The following is a 20,956-nucleotide window of genomic DNA, read 5'->3' on the forward strand; positions in this document are numbered from 1 at the left end:
AAGTATCTAAAAGATAATTAAAAGCTAATTCTGCTCATAGGTCTTTTAGAATTGAGTTTTGGTTTTGTTTTCATTTTGACTTATGTACTAAAAGGCACATAGTTTTAGTTTTAAGAGCTATTCTTTTGGTATTTGATACTTGCATTATTTTCATATTTAGTTGAACAGGTTGGGTTTGGGGCATAACTTCTACTATATTATACAGTTAGCGTTTATATTTGAGGATAAGAATTTGTTTGGGGGCATAGAATTTTTGATTTTACTATCTATTCTACTCTATTTTACTTATATTATTCATCACTGACCAGCAAAATGTGGTATCAGCAGGACTTTTAATGTTTTATAATACATGAAAATATTTTCTGTTCTATGCAGAGAATATATGTTATTTATGTTTTTTTTTTTTAATGTAGGTCATTTCCTTTGCATTTTGATGAGAATTCATTTTTTGCTGGGGACAAAAAAGAAGCAAACAAACTAAAGGTAATAATTTTATACTCTAACTTAATTTTTAAATACAAACTCATGCAGGTATGAATAAAGGCCGTGTTTTTATTCTTAACAATAAATCTTGATATACATCCTGAAATTAGAAGAAAAGTCAGAGTCATAATCTTTCTTTTCCTCAAGAAAAAAGATGTCCAAAAGCAGGTCCAACTTAAGATCTAGTTTGTGTTGTTTTCAAAATAACAACAGAAATGTGTACTCTTTACAGAAGGCTTTCATTTCACATTGATGCTCTCATGTAGTAAATAGAACTTATGAATGAAAGGAAAGGGATCTAGAGCACAAGGGGCAGAATTAGTCTTTCGCTGGAGAGAATTCTGAAAATAGTTTTGGCTAAATTACAGGATGCTCTTTAGGAGGAGAGGTTACAGTATTGTTTTGTCAATTCATCTCATTCACTGGGAATTAAAGAAATTTAGTTACACCAGGATGCAGTTCTGGGAAGAACAGAAGACCTGAGATCACACAAAATGGGCTCTGGTCTTTGCCTTACCTCTTAGTAGAGGTATGACCCCGGGCAAGACCATCTTTGTGCATATTTGCCTCAAAATACTACAAATAAAAAATCTCACCGGGAAGATTTATTAAACGCTCACTGGGTGTAGAGCATGATTTTTGTCACTAAAAGGGAGAGATGCTTCTACCCTCAGGGGATTTCTAAGTCTTTTTGAGGACTTAAGTAAAATTATATTACTGTTCTCAGTTATAAAGCTATAGGTAAGTAAAGCAGGTGGCCCTCAGTAGGACTGGGCTGGATCTGATTTCATCAGAATATTTATAACAAACAATCTGCCTTTGTTTCTAATTCTTTGTTTCTTTCGATAATGAAATAACCTGATTTTTTTGCAGCTTGCAAACAAAATACTTTGTGCACTCCATTTTTTTACTGTTAGATAATAGTTATTTTTGACCTCCCATCTACCTCCTACTTAAAGCATTCTTGCTAGAAATATATATCTCAGTGCTTATATAACCTCCCAAACAGTTTCCAGGAACTTAGAAGTGAGGGGGAAGATGCTGTAATAAGACTTTTTTCCCTACTATTTTCGATATCTTTCTTATTTTTAATACACTTGCTGGTTTATGGAGAGTGTTTGGCATTTACTCATTTTATATTGTACAGATTAGAAATATTTCTCACATCGTTTTCATTTTATCGAAACTCTGAAACACTCAGCTTTCATATCCTGTGAAATTTAACATGATTTTTCTGAGTCCTTTTACAAGAGAGGAGTAAAACACCAAGGAAACTTGTTGATATCAGATATTTACTTTTTTTTTAAATAGCAGTTTATGGTGAATATAATGGATTTGAACAGTCATATAAGTTCATTTGAAAATCTCATCTTGTCTCCTTTATACTCTATCAGTGTATGGTTAGAAAGAGAGGACTTGTATGAAAGAGAATTGTTTAGTGTTCAATTCACAACAGAATAGGATCTCACCTGAAGGCTTATAAAACATCTGAGAATTGGGTGAGAATTGTTTTTTGGTCAGTTGGTTTCATTGAATATAGATCACAATGTTTAACCACAGAATGTTTGATTATTCTACCCACTGACTATAATTTTAAGTATTGACTCCAAAACTGTGTAAATTAACAAGGAGAATTTGTAAATGATTTAGGTTCTGGTTATTTTAAGGATCATACATTTTCTAATCTGGGTTAACTTCAGAATATACTCAGGTTATTGGACATTGATTGTCATTTGTGGAAGTCACAAGGATTTTCTCCTTGTTCTGATCTAGTGAATTTCTAGCTTATTAATTTGGTTCTAGCATATTAAGTACATTTAAGCAATTGTGCTTGGTTTTAATTTTGCGACGTTATTTTGGCTCTTGTAAGCAACCACGTTTATTCTCTGTACATGCCACATAGGGATTTACTCAAGAGTTGCCATATTCCAGTGTTTGAATTAGTGAACATAGATTCAAATACCAAGGTTAGACAATGTGTACGAAAGGAAGCACCATCATTTCGAATAGAGGCTTCCAACCTTTACGAGTCTAAGTCAAGAGCTTTCAAGGCCTCTCCCCACGACAGTGGTGTTTTTAGCATCTATTGATTGTGAAAATATAACTGCCAAAAATCCACTATGCATTTAGTAACACTTTTAAAGTAAAAGTTGTGTTTTATTAATCATAAAATTTATATCCATTTGGAAATTTATAGTGCATACGTGTGAGCTATTTGTTCTGTCTATAAACAAATGCTTGTCTACACAGGGATTTTGTAGACTCTTATACCAACTATTAAATCCTCCAGAGGTGAGCCCCTCATTGGATGAGAACATCTACTTTAATTTTAGTGCTCTGTTATTAATGTTAAAAGTGTGAATTTCCTTAAAGTCAAGGTTGAAACACAAGTTTAAAGGAAACGTCAAATCACCAAAAATCTACTTAGGGAAATATTGCTGGGTAAATATTTTTTCTAAGTATGTTTAAAATTAGAATGACCTCTTACTGAACTCAGTCCAAAAGGTACATTGCTAACATATGGTGACATTTAATATTAATTATTTGGGCTTTGTATTAAATCAATAAGATTTAAGATCTGGAATCCTATTGTAAATCTTTTATTAATACATGTAATGGCTGTTTCAAAGTCTCAGGCTGAATGAACCATCTGGGGAAAGACTGTCCCCAGAGTATGAATTGAGGTCTGCTTTGAATAGCAGGTTCCAATCTTTGCTGATTTATTCCCATTTTTAGATCTTTGGTCTTGTTCTCTTTTGATTGAGTCCAGTGTGTGGTTTATCACATAAGAAAAACAAACAAAACATTATATGTTTCCAAAGTTATAGGCCATTTGGTATAATGAATGTTCCATCTGAACTGTATGTCAAATTTCCTGTTTCAAGTACCGTAAGCTTGGGATTCCACTATAAACTCAGGACAGAGGGAGTCACTTGGAGGATTAATTAATAATTTCCACTGTAGTAAAAGAAGGATATGTTCTTGGCTTCCCTTCTTTCTTCTTTATTCCTTAAAGACATGTACTACTTTTGAATGAGTTTAATGCATGTTGCCCTTTTATAAACAATATAATACCCTAGTGTTCATGGATATATATATATATATATACATAAAAAGTATAAATATAAAAAAGGAATGATAAACACCAAATTCAGAATAGTTATAGAAGGTGGGGTATGGGACTTTGAAGGGATACATAGGAGGCTTCATTGTAATGGTTTCTTTCTGAAACTTGGTGGAGGGTACATGGATTTCATTATATTCTATATATTTTTGTGTGTGATAATAATGTCAATAATAATCAAAGGTCTGGTTGATTTACCTAATTAATACCAGAGAGAAGTGTTTTAATTTAACTATTATGAAACCAAAGGTTTTTATTCCTCCCTCCCTCCTTTGTTTTTTTTGTTTTTTTTTGTAAACATCTTTATTGGAGTATAATTGCCCCACAATGGCGTGTTAGTTTCCGCTCCATAACAAAGTGAATCAGTTATACATATACATATGTTCCCATATCTCTTCCCTCTTGCGTCGCCCTCCCTCCCACCCCTCCAGGCGGTCACAAAGCACCGAGCCGATATCCCTGTGCCATGCGGCTGCTTCCCACTAGCTATCTACCTTACGTTTGGTAGTGTATATATGTCCATGCCTCTCTCTCGCCCTGTCACAGCTCACCCTTCCCCCTCCCCATATCCTCAAGTCCAGTTTCTAGTAGGTCTGTGTCTTTATTCCCGTCTTACCCCTAGGTTCTTCGTCCTCCTTTGTTTTTTTCCTCTTTCTTTTTTTGGTAAATGATGTCATACGATCCCCGCCCCCCTCCCCTGATATTGGCATATGGTTAATAATCACATACAACAGAACATCTCAACTCAGTTACCTTTGTGTATATTTATAAATAGTCTAGTTTTGGAGGCAGGCAGGCTGGGGTCTAGATTTGCTGTTTACTAGGTATGGGAATTTAGGCAAGTTACGTAACCTCTCTGAACCTTGTTTTTTTAATTCATTAGGTGTAGACTATAATGATATCTACTTTTGGATTTGTGGTGAAGATGAAATTGTATATGTAAAGATTCCAGTGTGTAGGAGGTACTCCGTGGATGTTGACTTCAGTTCTGTTCCCCACTTTGGTGCCCTCCAGTGCCTTGCATACTGTGAGGCACATAGAAGGCACTCAGAAATACTTAGTACTTGACTATATACTATATTTTAATAAAATTTTAAATTATTTTTAGGAGGACTTTCGACTGCATTTTAGAAATATTTCAAGAATCATGGATTGTGTTGGTTGTTTGAAATGTCGACTGTGGGGAAAGCTTCAGGTAAGCATATCAGGCTCAATCCTATTTTCATCCTTTGCACAAAGAATTTTCTGATTTTTCTTTTTTTCTTGTTTTTATTATAGACTCAGGGTTTGGGCACTGCTCTGAAGATCTTGTTTTCTGAGAAACTTATTGCAAATATGCCAGAAAGTGGGCCCAGTTATGAATTCCATCTAACCAGACAAGAAATAGTATCATTATTTAATGCATTTGGAAGGTTAGTTTCTACCAAAATTGTTTCTGCTAGCCAAGTAAGTCTAATGCAACATGTATACTTTCAGATAAAACTGGGTAAGAAACACGCTTTTTAGTGAAATTATCTCACTACAGAATTCTGCGATCTTATGAAATAACTTTGTAGATACACACAATCATTAAATAATATTCTTTATTTTCATCTGTTGACTTTTATAATCATGATTAATTTACTGAGTGGACTTCAATATTCATCTTGCTGAAACTGTATATTTTTTCTATGTTATTTAAAAGTATTTGTGCTGCCCAAATGTTTTTTTGAAGGTCCTGGAAAAATCATGTTGTGTAATATAGGTGTACACATAAAATTTCCATGTGAACTCACCATTGTGTAAAATGGTTAATAGTTCTTTTAAAAATAATTTGCATCAAAATGATTAGAAAACAAGCTTGAAATAAGGAACTTACCTTATAAAATTTAAGTATAGATACATTTCTTCTAGCCTATTATATCTAAGGAATGCAGAAATTTATTAAAATAACATTTTCTAAGGACTACATTACTTCACTTAAAAAAATTATGACTAATATTTTGGGTTTGATGTAATTGACCTTCAGAATTATTCTCTAGTATACAGAAGCTTGACAGTTATATTTGAGTACTTTGCAACTTTTTTCATGGTGGAGAACAGAGCTAAAGTACACTTAAAGTAACAAACTTTGCTTTTTTATAAAAGTTAGTGAAAACAGTTTGATCACACAATTACTGTTCTCACTCTTTATAGTCCAAAGGCTTTGATTCTTTGTATATTTACTAAATATGGTATATTGATTAGTTTAAGTGTTTATATACTTATGCATATTTAAAATACATATTTTACTGCTTATATACTTTATACCTATGTACTTTAAATACTAAGCATATGAATATACTTCTGAATTCTTAAAATATCCTAATATTTTAATACTTACATAGTTTATAATTTTGAAACTTTAATACTAAGTTATGAATAATTAAAAATAACTAATTTCTGGGCAATATTATCTTAGTTTTGACATGTCAAATTAAGAACTGAAGCTATCTATTTTACATTTGGCATCACCAAATGTAAAATAGATAGCTAGTGGGAAGCAGCCACATAGCACAGGGAGATCAGCTTGGTGCTTTGTGACCACCTAGAGGGGTGGGATAGGGAGAATGGGAAGGAGATGCAAGAGGGAGAAGGTATGGGCATATATGTATATGTATAGCTGATTCACTTTGTTATAAAGTGGAAACTAACACACCATTGTAAAGCAATTATACTCCAATAAAGATGTTAAGAAAAAAAGAACTGAAGTGCATCAAAATAGATTAAATGGTTTATGCACCTTTACATTCACTGAAATAAATTACTTAAATATTTTTCTGTGTTCTGAAAATGGAAAGTGAATAACTTATAGAGAAAAATTATCTAAAATAGTTTCTAAGTGAAATTTTTTTTGGTTACAGAATTTCAACAAGTGTGAAAGAATTAGAAAACTTCAGGAACTTGTTACAAAATATTCATTAAAGAAAACAAGTTGAAATGTGCCTGTTTTTGGACAACGGAGGCCAAAGAATGGAATTTCGTTCAAAGGCATTAATAGCAATGACAGTCTTAAGCCAAACATTTTATATAAAGCTGCTTTTGTAAAAGGGAATTATATTGTTTTAAGTAAACAATTTTTAAAATTGTGTTAAGTCTATGTATAATATTATTGTGAGTAAAAGTAAAACTTTGATAATGTGGTACAACTTTTAAAGTTTAATATTAAGTAAAATCAGGATTATCAAATTCATATATGGTAACCCTAAGTAAATGATGTTTTAATAATTTTGTGTAAGAAGATGTAATATAAATAAAACTATGGCCAATGTGACAAGCATTTATAGGAAAATGCTAAGCAGGCCCCTGATGACCCATTATTAACAGCCTAAAATTTTTCAACATTTAGGGTGACCAGATTTAGTAAATAAAAATACAGAATGCCTAGTTAAATTTAAATTTCAGATAAACAACAAATAGTTTTTTAATACAAGTATGTTCCATGCAATATTTGGGACAAACTTATACCAAAAAATTATTCCTCCTTTAAAATTCAAATTTAACTGGGAGTCCTGTGTTTTATCTGGCAACCCTACGATACATTGGTATGAAACAAATCAGTTTTAGAATTATATTGCTATTTTGATTGGCTTATTTTGGTGTGTAGAAAGATACAATGATAACTCAAAGGCATAGGGGATTTCTAAACAGTGTGAAAAGTTGAATAGATTTATATATTTATTCTCATAATACTTTCCCTAATTCTGAATAAAATTTTGGGGAAACTTTTTATTTTTATATAATTTCAAATTACAGAAATGTTTCCAGGATAGTACAAAGAACTCTTTTACCAGATTCCTTAATTGTTCATATTTGCTTTATCTGTCATGCTCTCTCTGTATACATACACACGTATACTATTTTTCCTCAATCATTTGAAAGTCAGTTACAGGCATTGTGCCCTTTGAACCATGAACACTTCAGTGTGAATAATTTTTTAATGATTTTTTTCAGGAAAAAATATCTGGAACTATATAATACTATAAGCCTTAGAATCAGGAATCATTTTGAGTTCCAATCTAAAATTCTTTTTGAGTTTTGTTACCCTTTTAATGCTCGATCTGTATAGTCATAAGGCATATAATTTTTGGTTTTTGTACATGATGTTCATTTCTTTTTTCTCATGAAAACTAAACTGTAATTTTTAGTGGTTTTCATTAAGAAAAGACCTTCAGTGATAAAAGTATATGAAGGGGTTTAGGAATTTATACCACATGGTAATTGTAGGGAAAAAAGAAACTGTATACCTCAAAGTCATGGGCCCTCTCTGTATGTCTTGGCAGGTATATCATGTTGAGATGTAACATTATTAATAAAGCAGGGTTTATTTATATAATGGCTTAGAAATGCCACTTTATACTACTGTATACTTTTTCTTCTCTATGTCTGTAAGGCCTGGTACAGTGTCAAACACATAGTAGGTGTCCAGTAAATATTCGTTGAATGAATGTATGAAAATGTAGTCAGTATATTTAAATTAATAATCAAAGAACTAAATTTCACAATATATGTCCTATTTTCCTTTTCCCCCTCATTTGAATAGGGCAGGAGAAGAAAGATACTAACCTACTATTAAGCCATTATTCTTGGAGACTCAAAGGACTATGAAGTGAGCGCCAAATATAAAACTCTAAGGACATTTGTAGTACTCTGAAAATATGGTAGATCGGTTTAAATGGTTGTTTCACCTGTATACCTCTCTAACTCTCATCTTATGTCCCTGCCCTTTTTTTTTTCTTAAACAGCTAATCTTTTTGAAAGAATATTCCTATCTTCACTTTGTCACCCTCCACTTGCTCCTTAAATGAAATTTGGCTTTTGGCTCAGTAGTTCTTAACAATATTGTACTCTGAAGTCTAAAATCCCAATTCTAAATCCATGGTTTCGTTCATAAGCCATTTCTTACTTGACCTTTTCTTCTGCATTAGACACTGTTGATAGCCCCTCCTTTAAAAAGCTTTTTTCCCCTGGGTTCCTTATATTTCACTCACTCCTGGGTGCCTCTTTCATTTATTAAGTTATACCTCAGGCTTTCATTCCTGCTCTCTTCACCACCACCACTTCTCACTCTTGAGTCCTTCCCATTAAATGACCTCTAAATCCTTATCTTTACCCCAGACTTCTCAGTCCATCTGCCTTCTACACATCTTCAATTGGTCATCCCATAGACACCTGTGTGTGTCTTAAAAAGTCATTCTCCCCCAAACCCACTCTTATGCCTGTGTTTCTTCCTTTGGTTAATTTTAGAACCATCATCATCTAAATTCTCTAGGCTCACTTCTCTCCTCCACTTCTCCCCTGTCCAGCCGATGTCTAATCTCTAAGGATTTTATCTCCATGTTTCTGATATATCACTGTCTTTCCATTTTCACTGCTCTTCCCTAAATATGAACCTTTCTCCTTGTCCCAAGCCTGTTTCCTTTCTCCTTTCGTCCCACAATGCTACCAAAGTGGGCTTTCTAGAAGCACTCAAACAACATTACTCCCTGCTTAACACACCTCAGAGATTTCATGAGGCTTTAGGAGGAAGCCAAACCCCTTTCCTTGGTGTACAAGCTTCTCTGATATGGGTCTTTCTGCTCCCCTGACCCCATGTTCTGCTAAAAACACACAGTTCTTCAGATGCAGCATAGGCCTCCACACCTTGGTACCTGCTATTCTTTCTATCAAGTGCCCTAGCCATCCTTCCCCACCTGGAAAATTTCTGTGTATCCTTGCAGGCCCAGCATAAAGCAGCACCTCTGTGAAACTGCCCTTGTTCCATCCAAGGAGGATCATCTAACTTCCTCTTTTGTGTCATCACTGTAATTACAACCTACCTCTATTGTGTCACTTATTGTACTGTATTGTTTTTGTTTTATAAAGTCTCCTTTACTAGAATGTGAGCTCCTTAAGGGCAGGAAAAGGAACTTTATCCATTTCTGCATCTCCATAGCATAGTTTTTGGCATATGAACGCTTAATAAATGTTTGTTGAATAAATTGCTTTTAAAGTGACAACTTCATTATGTTAATGGTCATATCTTCACTCCAAATATTCTTTATAGTAAGAGTCAGTAGATGCCCAAGGATCTGTGGATTTTAGGGGGGGGTCAATAAAACTTCTCAAACTGTATTCAAAATTTTGTGTGGTTTTGGCAAGTTATGTAAGGGGCCTATTATGGAAAAAACGGTAAGAACTCTTCTTTCAGAGGAAAACATCACTGAAGAATTTCTTGAATAATCAAAGAGATGCCCAGAATTGTGGGCTAGATAAATTTATACCTGTTTAAGAATCTAAGGGGGAGAGAGACCTTCAAGATGGTGGAGGAGTGAGATGTGGAGATCACCTTCCTCCCCTCAAATACATCAGAAATACATCTACACGTGGAACAACTCCTACAGAACACCTACCGAATGCTGGCAGAAGACCTCAGACCTCCCAAAAGGCAAGAAACTCCCCAAGTACCTGGGTAGGGCAAAAGAAAAAACAGAGACAAAAGAATAGGGACGGGACCTGCACCTAAGAGGAAGCTGTGAAGGAGGAGAGGTTTCCACACACTAGGAAGCCCCCTTGCGTGTGGAGACGGGGTCGGGGGGACTTCGGAGTCATGGAGGAGAGCACAGCAACAGGGGTGCGGAGGGCAAAGCGGAGAGATTCCCGCACAGAGGATCGGTGCCGACCAGCATTCACCAGCCCGAGAGGCTTGTCTGCTCACCCGCCGGGGCGGGCGGGGGCTGGGAGCTGAGGCTCGGGCTTTGGAGGTCAGATCCCAGGGAGAGGACTGGGGTTGGCTGTGTGAACACAGCCTGAAGGGGCTAGTGCGCCACGGCTAGCTGGGAGGGAGTCCAGGAAAAAGTCTGGTGCTGCCGAAGAGGCAAGAGACCATTGTTTCTGGGTGTGGCGCGAGCTGCAGCTATCAGCACGGACCCCAGACATGGGCATGAGACACTAAGGCTGCTGCTGCTGCCACCAATAAGCCTGTGTGCAAGCACAGGTCACTATCCACACCTCCCCTCCCGGGAGCCTGTGCAGCCCGCCACTGCCAGGGTCCCGGGATCCAGGGACAATTTCCCCGAGGGAACACACGGCGAGCCTCAGGCTGGGGCAACGTCCCGCCGGCCTCTGCCGCCGCAGGCTCGCCCCGCATCCGTACCCCTCCCTCCCCCCCTGAGTGAGCCAGAGCCCCCGAATCAGCAGCTGCTTTAACCCCGTCCTGTCTGAGCGGGGAACGGATGCCCTCAGGCGACCTACACACAGAGATGGGGCCAAATCCAAGGTTGAACCCCAGGAGCTCTGTGAACAAAGAAGAGAAAGGGAAATCTCTCCCAGCAGCCTCAGGAGCAGCAGATTAAATCTCCACAATCAACTTGATGTACCCTGCATCTGTGGAATACCTGAATAGACAACGAATCATCCCAAAATTGAGGCAGTGGACTTTGGGAGCAACTGTAGTCTTGGGGTTTGCTTTCTGCATCTAATTTGTTCTGGTTTTATGTTTACCTTAGTATTTAGAGTTTATTATCATTGGTAGATTTGTTTATTAATTTGGTTGTTCTCTTGCTCTTTATTTTAATATATATATATACACACACACACACACACACACACACACACACACACACATATATATATATTTAGTTTTTCTCTTGTTGTGAATCTGTATGTTTTTTTGTGTGATTTTGTCTGTATAGCTTTACTTTTACCATTTGTCCTAGGGTTCTCTCTGTCCTTTTTCTTTTTAAGTATACATTTTAGCGCTTGTTATCACTGGTGGAATTGTTTTTTTGTTTGGTTGCTCTCTTCTTTCTTTCTCTCTTCTTTTTTCCTCTTTTTTGACTACTTTTAAATTTATTGTATTTTTAATATTTATTTTTTATTTTAATAGCTTTCTTTTCTTTTTTTCCTTTTTTTCATTCTTTTTTTCTTCCTTTTTTCTTCCTGGGACTGACAGGGTCTTGGTGCTCTGGCCGGGTGTCAGGCGTGTGCCTCTGAGGAGGGAGAGCCAAGTTCAGAACACTGGACCACCAGAGACCTCCCGGCTCCATGTAATATCAAACGGCAAAAGCTCTCCCAGAGATCTCCATCTCAATGCCAAGACCCAGCTCCACTCAACAACCACCAAGCTACAGTGCTGGACACCATGTGCCAAACAACTAGTAAGACAGGAACATAACCCCACCCATTAGCAGAGAGGCTGCCTAAAATCATAATAAGTCAACAGACATCCCAAACCACACCACTGGACGTGGTCCTGCCCACCAGAAAGACAAAATCTAGCCTCATCCACCAGAACACAGGCACTAGTCCCTTCCATCAGGAAGCCTACACAACTCACTGAACCAATCTTAGGCAATGGGGGCAGACACCAAAAACAACAGCAACTACGAACCTGTAGCCTGTGAAAAAGAGACCCCAAATACAGTACGTTAAGCAAAATGAGAAGACAAAGAAACACACAGCAGATGAAGGAGCAAGGTAAAAGCCCTCCAGACCAAACAAATGAAAAGGAAATAGGCAGTCTACCTGAAAAAGAATTCAGAGCAATGATAGTAAAGATGATCCAAAATGTTGGAAATAGAATCGACAAAATACAAGAAACGTTTAACAAGGACCTAGAAGAACTAAAGAGCAAACAAACAGTGATGAACAACACAAAAATGAAATTAAAAATTCTCTAGAAGGGATCAACAGCAGAATAAATGAGGCAGAAGAACGGATAAGTGACCTGGAAGATAAAATAGTGGGAATAACTACTGCGGCACAGAATAAAGAAAAAAGAGTGAAAAGAACTGAGGACAGTCATAGAGACCTCTGGGACAACATTAAACACACCAACATTCGAATTATAGGGGTCCCAGAAGAGGAAGAAAAAAAAGGGACTGAGAAAATACTGAAGAGATTGTAGTTGAAAACTTCCCTAATATGGAAAAAGGAAATAGTCAATCAACTCCAGGAAGCATAGAGAGCCCCATACAGGATAAATCCAAGGAGAAACATGCCAAGACACATATTAATCAAACTATCAAAAATTAAACAAAAAGAAAAAACACTAAAAGCGGCAAGGGAAAAAACAACAAATAACATACAAGGGAATCCCCATAAGGTTAACAGCTGATCTTTCAGCAGAAACTCTGCAAGCCAGAACGGAGTGGCAGGACATATTTAAAGTGATGAAAGGGAAAAACCTACAACCACGATTACTCTACCCAGCAAGGATCTCATTCAGATTTGATGGAGAAATTAAAACCTTTACAGATGAGCAAAAGCTAAGAGAATTCAGCACCACCAAACCAGCTTTACAACAAATGCTAAAGGAACTTCTCTAGGCAGGAAACACAAGAGAAGGTAAAGACCTACAATAACAAACCCAAAACAATTAAGAAAATGGTAATAGGAACATACATATCGATAATTACCTTAAGTGTAAATGGATTAAATGCTCCAACCAAAAGACATACACTGGCTGAATGGATACAAAAACAAGTCCCGTATATATGCTTTACAAGAGACCCACTTCAGACCTAGGGACACATACAGACTGAAAGTGAAGGGATGGAAAAAGATATTCCATGCAAATGGAAATCAAAAGAAAGCAGGAGTAGCAATTCTCATATAAGACAAAATAGACTTTAAAATAAAGATTATTAGAAGAAACAAAGAAGGGCACTACATAATGATCAAGGGATCAATTCAAGAAGAAGATATAACAATTGTAAATATTTATTCACCCAATACAGGAGCACCTCAATACATAAGGCAAATGCTAACAGCCATAAAAGGGAAAAGCGACATTAACACAATCATAGTAGGGGACTTTAACAGCCCACTTTCACCCATGGACAGATCATCCAAAATGAAAATAAATAAGGAAACACAAGCTTTAAATGATACATTAAACAAGATGGACTTAATTGATATTTATAGGACCTTCCACCCCAAAACAACAGAATACACTTTCTTCTCAAGTGCTCATGGAACATTCTCCAGGATAGATCATACCTTGGGTCACAAATCAAGCCTTGGTAAATTTAAGAAAATTGAAATCATATCAAGTATTCTTTTCCGACCAAAATGCTATGAGACTAGATATCAATTACAGGAAAAAATCTGTAAAAAATACAAACACATGGAGGCTGAACAATACACTACTAAATAACCAAGAGATCACTGAAGAAATCAAAGAGGAAATCAAAAAATACCTAGAAACAAATGACAATGAAAACACGACGACCTATGGGATACAGCAAAAGCAGTTCTAAGAGGGAAGCTTATAGCAATATAATCCTACCTCAAGAAACAAGAAACATCTCAAATAAACAACTTAAACTTACACCTAAAGCAATTAGAGAAAGAAGAACAAAAAACCCACAAAGTTAACAGAAGGAAAGAAATCATAAAGATCAGATCAGAAATAAATGAAAAAGAAATGAAGGAAACAATGGCAAAAATCAATAAAACTAAAAGCTGGTTCTTTGAGAAGCTAAACAAAATTGATAAACCATTAGCCAGACTCATGAAGAAAAAAAGGGAGAAGACTCAAATCAATAGAATTAGAAATGAAAAAGGAGAAGTAATAACTGACACTGCAGAAATACAAAGGATCATGAGAGATTACTACAAGCAACTATATGCCAATAAAATGGAAACCTGGAAGAAATGGACAAATTCTTAGAAAAACACAACCTTCTGAGACTGAACCAGGAAGGAACAGTAAATATAAACAGACCAATCACAAGCACTGAAATTGAAACTGTGATTAAAAATCTTCCAACAAACAAAGCCCAGGACCAGATGGCTTCACAGGCGAATTCTATCAAACATTTAGAGAAGAGCTAACACCTATTCTTCTCAAACTCTTTCAAAATATAGCAGAGGGAGGAACACTCCCAAACTCATTCTACAAGGCCACCATCACCCTGATACCAAAACCAGACAAAGATGTCCTCAAATGAAAACTACAGGCCAATATTACTGATGAACATAGACGCAAAAATCCTCAACAAAGTACTAGCAAACAGAATCCAACAGCACATTAAAAGGGTCATACACCATGATCAAGTGGGGATTATCCAGGAATGCAAGGATTCTTCAATATACGCAAATCAATCAATGTGATAAACCATATTAATAAATTGAAGAATAAAAACCATATGATCATCTCAATAGATGCAGAAAAAGCTTTTGACAAAATTCAACACCCATTTATGATAAAAACCCTCCAGAAAGTAGGCATAGAGGGAACTTACCTCAACATAATAAAGGCCATATGTATGAAAAACCCACAGCCAACATCTTTCTCAAGGGTGAAAAACTGAAACCATTTACAGTAAGATCAGGAACAAGACAAGGCTGTCCACTCTTACCACTATTATTCAACATTGTTTTGGAAGTTTTAGACACAGCAATCAGAGAAGAAAAGGAAATAAAAGGAATCCAAATCGGAAAAGAAGAAGTAAAGCTGTCATTGTTTGCAGATGACACGATACTGTACATAGAGAATCCTAAAGATGCTACCAGAAAACTACTAGAGCTAATCAACGAATTGGTAAAGTAGCAGGATACAAAATTAATGCACAGAAATCTCTTGCATTCCTATACACTAATGATGAAAAATCTGAAAGAGAAATTAAGGAAACACTCCCATTTACCATTGCAACAAAAAGAATAAAATACCTAGGAATAAACCTACCTAAGGAGACAAAAGACCTGTAGGCAGAGAACTATAAGACACTGGTGAAAGAAGTTAAAGATGATACAAACAGGTGGAGAGATATACCATGTTCTTGGATTGGAAGATATTGTGAAAATGACTCTACTACCCAAAGCAATCTACAGATTCAATGCAATCCCTATCAAACTACCACTGGCATTTTTCACAGAACTAGAACAAAAAATTTCACAATTTGTATGGAAACAGAAAAGACCCCGAATAGCCAAAGCAATCTTGAGAAAGAAAAACAGAGCTGGAGTAATCAGGCTCCCTGACTTCAGACTATACTACAAAGCTACAGTAATCAAGACAGTATAGTACTGGAACAAAAACAGAAAGATAGATCAACGGAACAGGATAGAAAGCCCAGAGATAAACCCATGCACATATGATCACCTTATCTTTGATAAAGGAGGCAAGAATATACAATGGAGAAAAGACAGCCTCTTCAATAAGTGGTGGTGGAAAAACTGGACAGCTACATGTAAAAGAATGAAATTAGAACACTCCCTAACACCACACACAAAAGTAAACTCAAAATGGATTAAAGGCCTAAATGTAAGGCCAGACACTATCAAACTCTTAGAGGAAAACATAGGCAGGACACACTATGACATAAATCACAGCAAGATCCTTTTTGACCCACCTCCTAGAGAAATGGAAATAAAAACAAAAATAAACAAATGGGACCTAATGAAACTTAAAACCTTTTGCACAGCAAAGGAAACAATAAACAAGACGAAAAGACAACCCTCATAATGGGAGAAAATATGTACAAATGAAGGAACTGACAAAGGATTAACCCCCAAAATTTACAAGCAGCTCATGCAACTCAATATCAAAACAACAAACAACCCAATCCAAAAATGAGCAGAAGACCTAAATAGACATTTCTCCAAAGAAGATATACAGATTGTAAAAAAACACATGAAAGAATGCTCAACATCACTAATCATTAGAGAAATCCAAATCAAAACTACACTGAGGTATCACCTCACATCAGTCAGAATGGCCATCATCAAAAAATCTACAAACAATAAATGTTGGAGAGGGTGTGGAGAAAAGGGAATCCTTTTGCACTGTTGGTGGGAATGTAAATTGATACAGCCACTGTGGAGAACAGTATGGAGGTTCCTTAAAAAACTAAAAAGGGAACTACTATACAACCCAGCAATCCCACTACTGGGCATATCCCCTGAGAAAACCATAATTCAAAAAGAGTCAGGTACCACAATGTTCATTGCAGCTCTATTTACAATAGCCAGGACATGGAAGCAACCTAAGTGTTCAATGACAGATGAATGGATAAAGGATGTGGCACATATATATAATGGAATATTAGCCATAAAAAGAAACGAAATTGAGTTATTTGTAGTGAGGTGGATGGACCTAAAGTCTGTGATACAGAGTGAAATAGGTCGAAAGAGAAAAACAAATACCGTATGCTAGCACATATATATGGAATCTAAAAAAAACAAACAAAAAAACTGGTCATGAAAAACCTAGAGGCAGGACTGGAATAAAGACACAGACATAGAGAATGGACTTGAAGACACAGGAAGTGGGAAGGGTAAGCTGTGACAAAGCGAGAGAGTGGCACGGACATATATACACTACCAAACATAAGGTAGATAGCTAGTGGGAAGCAGGTGCATAGCACAGGGAGATCAGCTCAGTGCTTTATGACCACCTAGAGGGGTGGGATAGGGAGGGTGGGAGGGAGGGAGACGCAAGAGTGAAGAGATATGGGAACATATGTATATGTATAACTGGTTCACTTTGTTATAAAGCAGAAACTAACACACCATCGTGAAACAATTATACTACAATAAATATGTGAAAAAAAGAAGAATCTAAGGAGAAGGTGAGAGGTGTTGTAAGTTATTTCATGCAAGAATTTTTCTCGGCTTAATGTGTGAATAAACATGTACTATCTAATAGCGTATTGGTATTTTAAATTATGGCATTTCATATCAAATGCGTGTATAATACTGATTAGTGTATACCACCTCTAGATGTGAAGTACATACAGTTATACACTTAATGATAGCTCAACTTAAGATTTTTCGACTTTACAATGGTGCAAAAGCGACACACGTTCAGCAGAAACTGTACTTCCACTTTTGAATTTTGTTTTTCCCAGGCTAGCAGTAGGCAGTATGATCCCCTTTGGTGACCTGGGGCAGTGGTAGCACTGCAGCCCCCAGGCAGCCATGTGATCAGAAGGGTAAACACACCACACACAACCATTCTGGACCCATAGGACCATTTTGTTTTTTTACTTTCAGTACATATTCAATAAATTATACAAGATATTCAACACTCTTTAAAATAGGCTTTGTGTTAGATGTTTTGCCCAACTGTAGTTTAATGTAAGTGTTCTGAGCATGTTTAAGGTAGCCTAGGTTAAGCTGTGATGTCCAGTAGGCCAGGTGTATTAGATGCATTTTCACTTACGATAAGCCAAGGAAGATCTGTAATTATAAGCTCACTGAAAGCAAACGGTCATTTGTAACTCCAGGTATTTTTCTCTTTTCTATGGTAGCACTAGGCTTCTTATCCTTACGTGATAGAAACTCAATCGGTGTAGTCTGTTAAGAGAGATTAAGAAAACCAGACCTCCAGATAAAAGCACAAACACTTTTATTTTTAACAGTAGTGTTTTGTTACAATTTAGTGAAACAACAAATAAATACATTCATTGGCCACAGCTATACTTTTACAACCAGTTTGAAACTGATTATATAGCTGAGAAACACCATTAAACAATAAAAAAGGCAGCTATGCATAAAAAATCCACTTTAGCTATAAATTACATTTTTCATAAAACTACTACCATCTATAATGAGTGGCAAGAATTTCAAAATTAATGACCACCCAAATGAAACGATAAAAACAAGTACTGCTAACCACTGTAAAATTACACACTTAAGCAATGAAATTCTCTGTTCTAATTAAGGAACCAAAAAGAAGGTTTGAAATTGTCATCATGTGCTTCAGTGCAGGATGAACAGGGAATCGATAGCCCTTTGATTTTAAAACAACTCCTTCTTTCGAGACCAGACTTAAAGTGCTCCTAGTGCTTTGGAATTTTTAAGCAAAAACTGGGCCAGAAGTTTATCTTTTTTGTCTTTGGTGATATATTGTGGGAGATGTGTATAAGGAGACAAATGCAAGAATTCAGGTACCCTGGTCAGGGGTAAGAAATTTACAAATCTCAGATTTGGAAGAATCAACTAATGCAGCTGAAAGAACGAAGTTATTTTATCTGAAATAGTTTTAAAAAGTTACCTTTGCTTATCTGGTCAAATAGGAGCATTATCTAGGGAAGTCTAGGGAAGCTTTACTAGAAAAAATTTACTTTATCACTTTGAACCCCGAGGACTAACAAAGGCAACACAGATCTTCTCAGATAGTTCTACATAATTAGATATCTAACATTATTAGGAAAATAAATAGTTGGCATTCTGAAAAGAAACCCAATAACTGAAGTCGCAATCAAAATATACTCAGGTAAGTGCATGTTATGTTGTTCTTTTACTACCAAGGTTAACTTCTATACTATAAATTTTTAAATAATTTGGTTGCATTGAGAGAATTTATTATAAATAAACCCAAAGTAACATTTATAAGTTTATGCTTTTAACTGAATTCAGAATCATTTTGTATGATAAAAAGATGAAATTTCTTTGGCTGTGTACCAGCCTTCCAAAAGATCAAAAGCATTATAAATTTCATTTTTTTCTTGGGGTTTCACTTATTGTTATACTTTTATGAAGTTACTGAATCAATTAATCAAAAAGTTGAAAGGTATTTTATGTAAGAGTAGAAATAAAACATAACTTTCCAATCAAAGTAAAGACAGAAAAGGATAGTTGTATTAGTTCCAGTTCTGAAGAAATAGATCAGCAAACAATTGTATATATAGTTAGTCATCTTTAAGCATGTTGTGACAACTTCCCAGTGTGCCCATTACCTTGGCATCTTGAGGTATTCAGCATCTACTTCTTTCCATATAGACACTGGTAGAAAGTGCATTTTAAAATTCTCTATTACCTTAGCCTACCATGTATTATTTTTTAGATCCAAGGTAGGACATCCAAGACAGTTTTAATGTAATTCTAAAAGTATTCCAATATTGTGAACCACTGGTTTTATACTTACCTAGTTAGTACATTTACATAAGTTGTTCATTTAGTCTACTGCTGGAATTAATTTGAATTAAATTTAATTTGGCCTTTCCCATATACAAGATATAAAAATGTGAAAACTAAAGGAGGAATTACATGTCTTACAAAGTATTGCACTTGAGTTCACTGCAATAACGTATCATGATTTAATTTACCTGAGGATAATCCTGATTCAGTAGGAATAAGTAAGATTACCTATATTTTGTTTCAGCTAAATTGAATGCCTTTGAAAATGTGTTCATGTTTTAACTCAGAATTATACATTTTATGAATAGTTCTTAAATGCATCTGTAAACTTGTTTAGTCCCAAGAAGTTTCTACCGAAATCTCCCTATGCAAAAATTACTATTGCTTTCTTGAAGAATCATGCTTAAACTACTACATATATCTTAATCATACAAAATAATCACTTGACCAAATCTACTCAAAGTAGCCACATAATTTTGACTGGTATACTTTCCTCTTGAAGAAATGACTGTGGCTTTCCAAAGAACACTGCTGGTCCTCACTGTAAAGGATTACTACTGTCATTTGTTTAAAATGATTATTTGAATAATTTCAGTTGGTACTGTACAATCATGCTTAAAAGAACTATCTTCAGTGATTACATACTTTTTGGTAGATCTTTTAAAAGAATGGTACATTTGTATGCCTTCATTCTGTGCACTGTTCACACTATAAACTTTATTGGGTAAGAATTCCACATGGAGTACACTGCTGAATATACAGGCTTTGATTTTTGTAGGGAAATTGCCTCCTAATTCGGTGTACAACATAATATCCCAATGTGAACACTGGGTATGACTTTGGGGACTGCAGTGTACTCTTTCAGGACAAAGATAAAAGTGCAAATATGCAACTATGCATTTGACGTTCCAAAGTCAGGATGCTTGGAGGCCATCAAGTGCCTTAAGATCTAATCCCTCTTTTCTCCTGCTCCAAACTTTCCACTGCACTTCACTTTACCAGGACGAGGTCAAAAGTAACAGCCGTGTCCCCCACTGGACACGGCCACATTTCGAAGCTTGGTTTTCGGTTGCAACAGATAATGGAATGTTTATGTAGATGTAATTTAAACACACAGGATATACACATTCATGGAAAACGATTGAAGAATCACGACTTGGTAATGCCATCAGTTTTGTGGTGTTACATATAAGCTATGGTGATTGTTCATATCTAAATTACTACAAGTAAAGAGCAAAGGAGCAGTATCTGTCATAGGTCCATTCAGGTGGGGAGAGACTGTGTAACTGTTGCTGCCACACCCAGTCATGGTGCCATACCAGCCCAAACCTTGTGAATTTGATAAACTGCAACAAAAAAGGGCAAAAAAGCCAAAGGACTGTGATCAGGATGTAATAAGTCATGTTGGCATTTTTAGTTTTCAATGAATTTTATAATACAGTTAGTATCGAATATATTGAAATATGTTCTTTGCTAAATAAC

At 35.9% G+C, this 20,956-nt stretch overlaps 2 protein-coding genes across 3 annotated transcripts in view; one reads left to right on the top strand and one right to left on the bottom strand.

The window, feature by feature from the left end:
- ERO1A (endoplasmic reticulum oxidoreductase 1 alpha) overlaps positions 1–9,624 on the top strand; it is a 44,558-nt gene extending 34,934 nt beyond the window's left edge. For both annotated transcript variants that reach the window (XM_067735644.1, XM_067735651.1), the window contains 4 exons: positions 414–483; positions 4,716–4,802; positions 4,886–5,019; positions 6,490–9,624. In XM_067735644.1, coding sequence (XP_067591745.1) covers positions 414–483; positions 4,716–4,802; positions 4,886–5,019; positions 6,490–6,550 — 352 coding nt within the window. In that variant the 3' untranslated portion in view covers positions 6,551–9,624. The remainder of the gene's footprint in view (positions 1–413; positions 484–4,715; positions 4,803–4,885; positions 5,020–6,489) is intronic.
- Positions 9,625–17,943: 8,319 nt separating this feature from the next.
- GPR137C (G protein-coupled receptor 137C) overlaps positions 17,944–20,956 on the bottom strand; it is a 55,327-nt gene continuing 52,314 nt past the window's right edge. The window contains exon 7 of the mRNA XM_067735663.1: positions 17,944–20,820. Within this exon, the coding sequence (XP_067591764.1) occupies positions 20,643–20,820 (178 nt within the window). The 3' untranslated portion in view covers positions 17,944–20,642. The remainder of the gene's footprint in view (positions 20,821–20,956) is intronic.

This window comes from Pseudorca crassidens, chromosome 1 (assembly GCF_039906515.1).
Source record: "Pseudorca crassidens isolate mPseCra1 chromosome 1, mPseCra1.hap1, whole genome shotgun sequence".
NCBI lineage: Eukaryota > Metazoa > Chordata > Mammalia > Artiodactyla > Delphinidae > Pseudorca > Pseudorca crassidens.